Below are 10990 nucleotides of genomic sequence, written 5' to 3'. Positions count from 1 at the left end.
TCAACAGAAAAAAAAGAGATGACCATTGAAATATAAATTTGAGCATAAGCATGGAAAAATGAACCCAAACAATCAAAGGCAGCTCATTAAGATGATAGAAATCAAGACAATAGTTGAATCTTTCCACCAATAAACTATAGCTAAAACACAAGCCATGAAAAGAATAATAGAAGGTCGTTTGAATATCGATGCTTCCAAGATATATTAATATGACAAGTGTTTGACAAAACAATATGCAATGCAATTCTCAAATGACAACTCTTTAAGGGCATACAAAGATAGTAATATAGATGAACATGATAGAAGCATATTTAGGCGACTTACTTAGCTTGTTTTCGTGCATGTATGTTGTTATTTCATAGTTGTTTTAGTAGTTTAAGCCATTTTCTTGTGTTTTTAGGTTCATATGGCTAAGGAAGCAAAAATGTGCATTTTGGAGCATTTTGGAGCAAATTTGGGCTTGGAATGGATAGCTTATGTTTGGAGCAAAAGGAATGGACGAAATTGAAGACCTAATGGAGTGAGGATTCCTAATCACAAGAGGATTCCTAATTACATGAGGATTCCTAGTCAAAGAAGGTTTCCTACTTGAAGTAGGAAAGTTAAGCCAAGGTTTCCTATTTTGGTTCAACTTTTCCTAAACCTTAAAGACTCCATATTTCAGCAAGATCAAAGGCTCCTACCTATTCTAGGTCACAAAAACAACATCCCTTGCAACCTTAGGCCATTGCCGTGTGTCCCCTTTAGGTTTCCCTTCCTTGCTGTGCAAGGAAGGGCCTTGTTTCCTGTTTTAAGTCACTTAAACACTTTCCTTTTTCCTACCAAAATCAGCCATAACTCACATACCCTTTTATATTCCTAAATCCTTGCCTAAATTCAGAAATAAATGACATTCCTTTTCTTTCTACCCTTAGCCGCAAGTCACCTTCTTATTCCTTTCAATTTCTGACTTTGTGTTTCTTATTCTTCAAAGATTTAGAATTAATTCCTTTCCTAAACTAAGTAATAAAGCCTTTAAGTCCTTTCTTCCATATAAATACCCTTGTGCTGCAACCTTATGGACCTAATCCCTCATTCCACACAACCTGCCTTCGTTCACAAAATCATCCAGCCTTGCCGCAGCTTCCCATCCAAATTTCCACCATCCTTCAACTTTCAAACCTTCATCCAAACCACCCTACACCGCCACTAAGCCTTGCCGCATCACCATACCACCATAAACCCAACTTAAACCCAGAAACTCATCCATAAAACCACCTTAGCACTTGTACCGTGACCTAGCAAAGAAGAGGAGAAAGAAGACGAAGCCTTGGACGTTTATGCATTCGAGTTGGAGTGTTGGAACGCTTCTAGGTGTAACCTATCTTTTGTTTTCAATGTTTAATTCTAATTTCCTTTGTTTTGTTATGAACATGAGAGGCTAAACTCGTTTTAGCCTAGGGATGCTTTAACGCCATGATTATATTTATAATATGAGTTGATCAATTCCAGTTGTGATTTCATAAATTGTGAATGCAATTTACTTAACCGTTTGATGGATAACTTATTCTTGTATGTTGATTAGGGAGGCCTACTTAATTTGCATGCTTGAATTTGGTGCTAGAATATAAGGGGGTTTCACATAATCGTTTCAACCTTATATTCACAAGTAGTTAAGGTTGTTTTCACAATCATGTTAAGTAAATTCCTAGCATGCGTATCATGATGTCATAGTTACAAGTGCTTTGTCAATACTTATGATTTCCATTGAACGTAATGATCTTTGATTGTATCTCTATTATGATGTCATGTAGGGGACTTTTGAAGAATGCTTTGGGTTGTCGTATGATGTCATCCAATCCAATAACTTAAGGGAAATCTGAGGGTTAATTAGTGATGTCACAGTTAATCTGGGGTGTTGAGGTTCATGGTTTATCAAAAAGCAACTGGAAATCAATTTGTGTTCAAATATGTCATGTGTGGAAAAGAATCCTCTAGCTATCTAATCATCCATCGTTTTTCCCAAATTCGTCCAAATCCTATTTAAGTCTTTTAGTTACTTGTTTTTATCTTAAATTCGTCAAAAACCCAATCCCCTTTATTTAGTTGTGTCAAATCTGTCCTAAAGTGTGTTTTTGAGTCTTTTGAGTCAAAACCAACCCTATTTTCGTCCAAGTTGAGTCCTAGAGTCTAGTTTGAGTCTTTTTGATTGTTTTGTGTTGTTCTGAGTCTTTTAAGTTTGTTTTGAGTCATATAAGTTTAGTTAAGAGTCTTTTGAGTTTGTTTAAGTGTTTTGAAGCATATTTTTGTACCTTTGAGTCAGTTTTCATTAGATTAGCAATCCCTCCTAATCCCCGGCCTAGAACGATCCCTACTTATATCTATACTACAATTGTCAAAAAGAGGGTTTAATTTGTGTGCTATTATATATCACATCAGAACACTTGCTCATAATACAACTATGATGTGTCAAGGTAAGGGGATATGATTGGTGATAGCCATCTTAAAGTCATAGAACAAAGCATTTAATCTCAAAAGCATTTTCAAAGTTAACCAAGCTTTTAATAATTCGATCCATTAACCTTAAGAGACAACACTTCCTACATAATATGGACAATGGATAAGATACTCTCCCATTTGAATTTTGAATGAGGCAACAATTTGAGAAATGCCAAGGTCTTTTGAATGAAGGTGAACTTTTGATGAATCACTATTTATATTTAAGAGAATTGGATACATGACCTATTGAGGGGGATCTTGAAGCACTACACATGACATTGCATGGAAGGCCAAAATGAAGGGATTTTGTCATTTGATAATATATATTTTCTTTTGAAGACACCCCTTTTATAAGACACTCTCCCATTTGAATTTTTTGTTTTGATTTGGGGAAAGGACAAAAAAGAAGATAATCGGAACATGGTCCATTAGAGTAAGTAAAGTCACTACCATTCAATTAGGACCAAAGCAACATTAAATTAAAAAACACCACTAGATTTGGATGATTGGAAAATGATTTTTCAAAGGCCATTTGAGAGAATTGGGAGAACCTTTGAAATCATAATGAAAGATTATCCAAGGCTAATCGAAATATTACTAACAATGTATGACATATAAGCGATGCATGCAGAGAGCAAATGAGGTTATTTGATAAGATAATTGCCTATACAAAAACATGCACAAAGACTAGACAAAATAATCAACTCTCAGAAGCAATGCTATACAACCTATTCAAATCATATCACAAAGACCAATAGACCGTCGAAGATCCTCATACTTTCAATTATCTAGGGCTTTAGTGAAGATGTCAGATAGCTATTTTTCAGTTGGCACAAAAGTTAAGGTAAGAATTTTACCTTCTACAAGATCTCTAATGAAATGATGCCTCGTATCAGTATGTTTAGTTCTTGAATGCTGGATAGGGTACTTGGAAATATCAATAGCACTCATGTTGTCACAATAAACAAGAAAGGTGGATTGAGAGATACAATAGTCACTGAACATTTGCTTCATCCACAATAGTTGAGTGTAACAACTTTTAGCAGCAACATATTCAGCCTCAGTTGTGGACAAGGAGACATAATTTTACTTCTTGATATGCCAAGCTACCAGATTGTTCCCAACATAGAAAGCTCATCCAGAAGTATTATTTCGATGATCAATGCACCCAGCCCAATTGGTGTCACTATATCTAACCAAGTTGTATTAGTGTCTTGCGTTTATTGTAGTCCAAAGTCAGTTGTTCCACCCACATATTTGATAATCCTTTTAACTGCCAACATGTGAGACTCTTTAGGACAACTTTGAAACTAAGCACACACCCTAACTATAAAGGCAATATACACAATTTAGTCAACATCCTTGCCACTGGAGTCCTTGTGGATTTTGGCACAAGTACTCATTGGTGATCTAGCAGCTTTTGATCATTTAAGACCAAATTTCTTCACTAAATTCTTGGCATATTTGGCTTGAGAGATGAAAATGCCATCCTTTCCTTGTTTGACTTGAAGTCCAAGAAAGTAGTTTAGTTCACCAACAAGGCTCATTTCAAACTCACTGGTCATCATTTCAATGAACTGTTTCACAAGAGAATCAGAGTTAGAGCCATCAACAATATCATCAACATATACTTGAGCAATCACAACATGAAACTTCACCTTCTTTACAAATTGTGTATTGTTAATTAAGCACGAGGGGCTTGTTTAAGATGTTAAAGAGCTTTCCTTAGTTTGTACACCCCATCTGGCTTGTGAGGATCTTCAAAGCCCTTAAGTTGTTTCACGTAGATTGCCTTATTAAGATATCCATTAAGGAATGTGGTTTTGACATCCATTTTGAAAAAGCTTGAACTTTAAATGGCATGCAATAGCACAAAGAAGTTTGACAGAAGGTTTCATCAAAATCAACACTTTCAAGTTGAGGGTATCTATGAGCAATAAACCTGAACTTATTTCTAATCACATTTCCTGACTCATCAAACTTCTTCTTGTAAATCCATTTTGTGCTAATAATATTAGTGTTCGATGGATGATCAACAAGGGACCATACTTCATTCCTCTCAAATTGATTAAACTCTTCCTACATGACTAAGATCAATTCTTCATCAGTTAGAACATCTTTGATATTCTTAGGCTTAATCTGGAAGATAGCAAACATTTGCAACTTCATTAGCTATTTATCTTCGAGTTCTAATGCCTTGTCAATTAGACCCGTAATTTTCTGATGACCTCTGGCCCACTTTAGTTTGTCCTTAAGTAGGACACGAAGGTCTTGATCAGTGCTTGATTCAATCTCATTGTCACTTTCTGACACCACACTTGACTCACAAGAAGCATCACCATTATCCTTAGAAGAGGGAAGTAACTGTAGACATCAAAATTTCGGTGAAATAAATGTTGACCAAAAATTAAAATTTCAACGCTCACGTATCACATAAATTTTACATGTAGCGTGTGACTCAACGAAAAATCGAAATAAATTGGAAAAGTCATCAAACAGGACACGTGTCAATACCTGGCAGAAATGATTTATTTCATCTGATTATTTAAATCCAAAAATCAAGTTTTGGAATTCTATAAATAGGAGGCCAAGGCATTCATTTTGGGGAAGGAAGAAAGAAAGAAGCCTTGAAACTCTAAAGCTCTCAAGCAAATCCCGAAGAATCAAGAAAGCACTTTTCGTTCATCGTTCATCATCCATCAACCTTCAAGATCAAGCCCCAACGGCCCTTGAAGAACTTCCACCAACTCAAGATCAAGCCCCGACGGCCCTTGAAGAAAGTGTTCATCGTTCATCATCTGTTCATCCTAAGATCAAGCCCCAACGGCCCCTTTGGATCAACAACCTCAACAAATCCACACATCCAATCGTTCTTCAAGATTAAGCCGAGAAGCCCTTGAAGATCCGCTCATCTATCAACCTTCAAGATCAAGCCCCGACGGCCCTTGAAGAACTCCAACCAATTCAAGATCAAGCCCCGACGGCCCCTTGAAGAAAGTGTTCATCGTTCATCATCCATCCTCCTGCAAGATCAAGCCCCAACGGCCCTTGAAGAACTCCCACCAACTCAAGATCAAGCCCTGACGGCCCCTTGAAGAAAGTGTTCATCATTCATCAACTGTTCATCCTTAGATCAGGCCCCGACGACCCTTTGGATCAACAATTCATCCACAAACCTACACCCTTCGAAGATAGAATCAGAGGACCAAATTACAAAGAGATTGTAACCCTAAAAATCATTAATACAAAAAAATATATTTTGTACACGTATTCTTGTCGCTTGTTTCAGGAATTTCTCGTGTTTACAGTAACACATCATCATTTTCAGTTGCCAACGAGGGAAGGACATCAGTGTCATCAATCTTGACATTTATGGACTCCATGATGCTTTTTGTTCTCAAATTGTAAACCTTATAAGCTCGACTTATGTTGGAGTACCCCAAGAAGGTTCATTCATCACTCTTAGTATCAAACTTTGCTAGATGTTCACAATCATGTAGAGTGTAGCAAACACTCCTAAAGACTTTAAAATACTCTACCATTGGCTTCTTACCTCGCTAGAGTTCATAAGGTGTCACATTAGTGCCATGATGGAGATATACCCAATTTGAGATATAGCAAGCGGTGTTCATGGGTTCGGCCCAAAAATGCTTTGCCAAGTTTTTGCTGTTAAGTAACACCCTAGTCATCTTTATCAAAACATGAATTTTCTTTTCCACTACACCATTTTGTTGAGGGGTGATTGGAGTAGAAAACTCATGCTTGATGCCATTGGTTAAACAGAAATCATCAAAGTGAGCATTCTCAAATTCGGTTCCATGATTAGTTCTGATTCTAACTAGAACAGGATGGCTAGACAAAGTATTATTCAACATTACTTTTACACAGTGAAGAACTGTTGAAAGGTATCTGATTTTTCCCTTAAAAATCAAGATGTACTTCTTGCCACTAGAGATAAGGTTTAGATTGGTCCAACAAGATCCATATAAACCAATTGAAGAGGCTTAGTTGTTCTAATGTCAATCACTTTTTTGTGTGCCACCGTAGATTGCTTTCCCAATTGACATGATCTGCAAACATAGGAGTCATAAACAAAAAGAGGTGGTAACCCTCTCACAACCTCATGTTTGGACAACTTCTTGAGGTCTTTGAAGTTCACATGCCCAAGTCTCTTATGCCATAATACACTAGTTTTATCAATAGCTTTATGGCATATGGAGTATTTAGCAACTTTAGAGACATCAAGAATGTAGAAATTGTCTCTAGATCTCGAAAGTACAATCAAGTTCTTTACATGTTCATCCATAATCTAACACCTTTTTTTTGAGAGCACACTTCATTAGCCACATCATCATACAACTAGCTAATGCTAATGAGATTTGACTTCAACCCATCAACATAGCTAACATTTTCAAGCTTAGGTAATCCAAGGATCTTGACATCACCTTTCCCTATGATCTGAGACTTGTCTTCACCACTGCCAATAAAAAGATCAAGAGATGATAAAGCCTCATTGCCTTTAGTCATGTGACGAGAGCACCTATTATCAAGATACCACATATTTGGTTTGGTAGCAGATAAAGCATTTAGAACAACAAGGAACTTGTTTGAGTCCTTCTGAACCCACTTTGAACTTTGCTTAATATTTCCAGATGAAGAAGAATGAACAAGCTGAGCAATTCTGTTGACTTTGATGACGAGACGATCCACCTGATCCTTAAGCAAAATACTATGTCTAGAGTATAATTTTCTACATTTTGGATGAATGTGCCCAACTTAACCACATTGATGACACGTAGGAACAGATCTTGTCTTTGGACATGGTTTAACATTTTAAGATACAAGCCTAGATTCTCTCACAAATTTTGTTTTGGTGGGGATAGAACTTGAGCCACTTTCTACAAAACCAAGACCACTTTTGTCACCATGTAGTTTCCCAATACTCAGCATCTTGTCAGTTTTTTCAACCTTAATAGTAAGGCAAATAACTTTATCATTTGCCTCATTTAGGCCAAGTAGCTGTTTCTTGTTAGCCTCATGATACATCACTTTATTTGCCTTTAACACATGAATTTGATTCGTCAAGTTTTCTTGAGATTCTAGCAAGTTTTGAACTTGAGCTTCAAGAGTAGTGATGACATCATTATCTTCAACTTTGTCATTGCAATTAGGAGCTTTCTCATTTAGCTCTTCAACACGGGCCTCAAGATAACTAATGTTTTCATCCAGTTCAATTTTACTAGACAAAGATACTTGTTTTCCTTCTATAACTCATCAACTTTCTTAGTTAGTTGAATCTTCTCCACTTTTGTAGAGCAAGTCTCATCAAAGAGTGTATCATACTTAATTCACAATTCATTCAAAGTCATCTCCTCATTGCCATTCAGAACAGAATCATCATCACTTAGAGACATTTCCTCAATGGAGCAACAAAAGCAACAACCTTTTCTTCATCACTTGACGACTCATCAGAAAGCACAGAACCTTGATCATTGTTATCACTCCAAGCAACCATCACTGCCTTTTCGCACTTTTGACTAAGGAGTTTGGTGTTAGCACAATCTGCAACACAGTGCCCATTTCCACCACATGCAAAGCAAGGACCAGGTACCTTTAACAAACTTTTGTCTCATTTTCTAGTGAACCTTTTATGCTTCACTCCAGTAGATTGTTTTTCCCGATTGTTTGATGACTCACTAAACCATTTAGAATCCTTTCCTTTATTTTTGAGAATTCTTCTGAATTGTTTTATGAATAGGGCAAAATCATCTTCTGAGGCATGTCTACACACATCACTAACACCTTCACAGTTCTCAACACTTTGAAGGGCTACTTCTTTTCTCTTCTTGGAGTCACTTTCATCCATGTCAAGCTCCACCTCACAGGTAATGAGTTTCCTAACCAATTTTCCAAGCTTGATCTCATTTAGGTCTTGAAACTCTTGAATGACAGCCTTCTTTACTTGAAATCTCTTGGGCAAGCATCTTAAAATCTTTTGAACAACTATTGTTTCATCAATAGGCTTCCCAATCCCCAAGGCTTCATTTGTTAACATTTTAACTTTCTCAAAAAAGATTGAGAAAGTCTCAAACCCGAGCATTCTCAAATCCTCAAAATTTGAAATGGTCATTTAGAGCTTTAAATCTCTCATTTGTTTATCACCCTCATAAAGAATTCAGAGTTTGTCCCAAGCTTGCTTGGCAGTTGTGCAATATCAAACATGAGCAAACTGATTAAACAAAATGGCAGGAACAATAGCATTTTTTGCTTTCCTATTAGCCATGGCCAAAGCAATTTCTCCTTAAGTCTATTCACCTTTTTGTTTAATCACAAACTCTCTATTGACTAGCCTCGATAGAGCCTTCCACTCAAGAGTGAGATAATTAACAACTATAAGATCTTGAGCCTAAAGGAATATTTGAAACTTCTCATTCTGAGCAGCATAATTTGTACCATCAAAGGATTAAGGTGTATTACACGAGCCACCGACATGATCACAGTCCATGGTGAGATTCCACCTAATACCAGCAAATCCCATAAATCACTTTATGTATATCTAGAGCAAGACTCTGATACCAATTGAAATTGGTACCAGGTGGAATATCCTGTATATAAAAATATAATCCCTTGGGCTAGCTAGTCAAGCCCGTTACTCAACTCAGATATTTGTTAGCCAATAAATTGAAGATTCAAATACCAATTTCAATTCCCAAAAACTATCCTAGTCAGCAAGGCTATAGTTCATTGCAAGTTATTAATATGTCAAGTGAGCATGATTGTGAGCACATACCATTTAAATGTTCAATAAATATATGTATCATGTATGTGTATGTAAGATGTGTTACACAATAAAAATAACTTAAACATAAGCTATTTTTGGATGGAAAAACCTACCTCTAGGTTAAAAAACCGGGAACTCTCCACTGAGTCCAATCCACTAGTGTAAACAAAGGTTCATATAGGTACCGTTTGGTACGTGGGACGGGACGGAACAGAGTGGGACAAGGCGTTCCGTCCCACGTTTGGTGCGCCTTAAACGGGTGGAACAAGCTGTTCCACGGGACGAGTTTTGGGTGAATTTTCGTTCCACCTCACCCCCCTGGAACGACTCGTTCCACATCCGTGGAACACAAAATTATAACCTCTCCGTCTCCTTCTTCTTCCTCCTTGTTTCCATCCGAGGGCATCTTTGCTCCCGCTCCGTTCCGTTCCGTCCTGTCCCGTCCCGTCCCGTCCCATCCCATTCCGTCCCGTCCCGTCTGCATACCAAACAATACCATAAAGATCACACAAGCTCAATTCCTAGATCCCTATCCATGGAGCAGCTTTACTGTCACGCCCCGATCCGCTAATAAAGACTATCCACGAGCTAGGGTGTGAGCCATATCTTAGCTATAAAAATAAATTCTACTACCAAGATATGGTGGAAAAATTAAAATTAAATTATTTGGAGCTGATTACACAATACATCCTATAACACTAGTTAACAACTTTTGCATACTAAATGCTTGAGTTTACTACATAAAATTTATGGAATACGCAGCGGAATAACTATAGTACACAAATTAATTCACAACAAAAAGTACCAACAAAATAATAATTAAATTGTAACAATTCTTTCAAATGCATAAAATATATGTAAATGAGATGGATGAATGTACTCACTCCCTTCTAATCCTGCTAACACATACCTAAGGCACCCAAGCCTGCACGTCTATACCATGCTTATACCACTTGGCTCCGAATACCTTAGAATATGAGTTAACCCCCGTTCATCCCTTAAACCCAGTTTTTGTAATTAAATTCTCAGTTTCCACTTTATTATACAGGCAGTTCCCTCGACGCCCAATTGGATATTCAAGCCCTTCCCCCGACGCTTGACATATACAAGATTTCATTAATTTATAACAAATCGATTGTATACTCAAGCCCTTCCCCCGATGCCTGACGTATAAAAGGTTCATTATTTTATGTTCAAGGCAAACTTCAACCCTTGAATATCCTCACAACTCAATCTTAACTCTTTTTCTTACTTTACAAGAATGCTTATGTATATGCCATATAACAAGGATATCAATAATCACATGCTTTATAACATCTGCAACATTAATCAAATTATTATACACTAATCAAATTGTTAGTAGCCAAAATCATATTATATTATCAATAATATATAGTATGGATAACACACAACAATCTAATTGAGAAATATTAATTTACCATTTTACTCCATCTCTCTCTAGGTGATATTGATGCATAAACCCATTTGAGTTCCATAGAGCAATTATGTTGGGTAAGCTCTTATACATTTTCTAGGATTTGTCCCCCTTATTTTACAGCATTCTCAAGGGAAGTAAATGGATATTTTTGATGGTTTAGTGGGAGTGCTCTCATAACAATGACCTCAAAATGTAAATGCATAAACAACACAAGATTTAAGTGGTTTGCCAAATCGACTACATCCACTGGGGTTTGCTTTCATTGTATTTCACTATATATGAGAGACTTAAAA

At 36.8% G+C, this 10990-nt stretch overlaps 1 protein-coding gene across 1 annotated transcript; it reads right to left on the bottom strand.

Moving 5' to 3' along the window:
• Window positions 1–6837: 6837 nt before the first annotated feature.
• Window positions 6838–8608, bottom strand: LOC103926576. The gene is made up of 3 exons (XM_048587131.1): window positions 8124–8608; window positions 7321–7690; window positions 6838–7188 (listed from the first exon to the last, which is right to left on the bottom strand). The coding sequence occupies exons 1-3, from the start codon at window positions 8606–8608 to the stop codon at window positions 6838–6840; spliced, it is 1206 nt and encodes a 401-aa protein (XP_048443088.1).
• Window positions 8609–10990: the final 2382 nt, after the last annotated feature.

Source organism: the organism of the source record quoted next, unplaced genomic scaffold, assembly GCF_019419815.1.
Source record: "Pyrus x bretschneideri cultivar Hongxiangsu unplaced genomic scaffold, Pyrus_bretschneideri_v1 Contig26, whole genome shotgun sequence".
In the NCBI taxonomy this organism is placed as follows: Eukaryota; Viridiplantae; Streptophyta; class Magnoliopsida; order Rosales; family Rosaceae; genus Pyrus; species Pyrus x bretschneideri.
The sequence above is the reverse complement of the archived record's forward strand: the minus strand, read 5'-3'. Positions and strand labels throughout refer to the sequence as shown.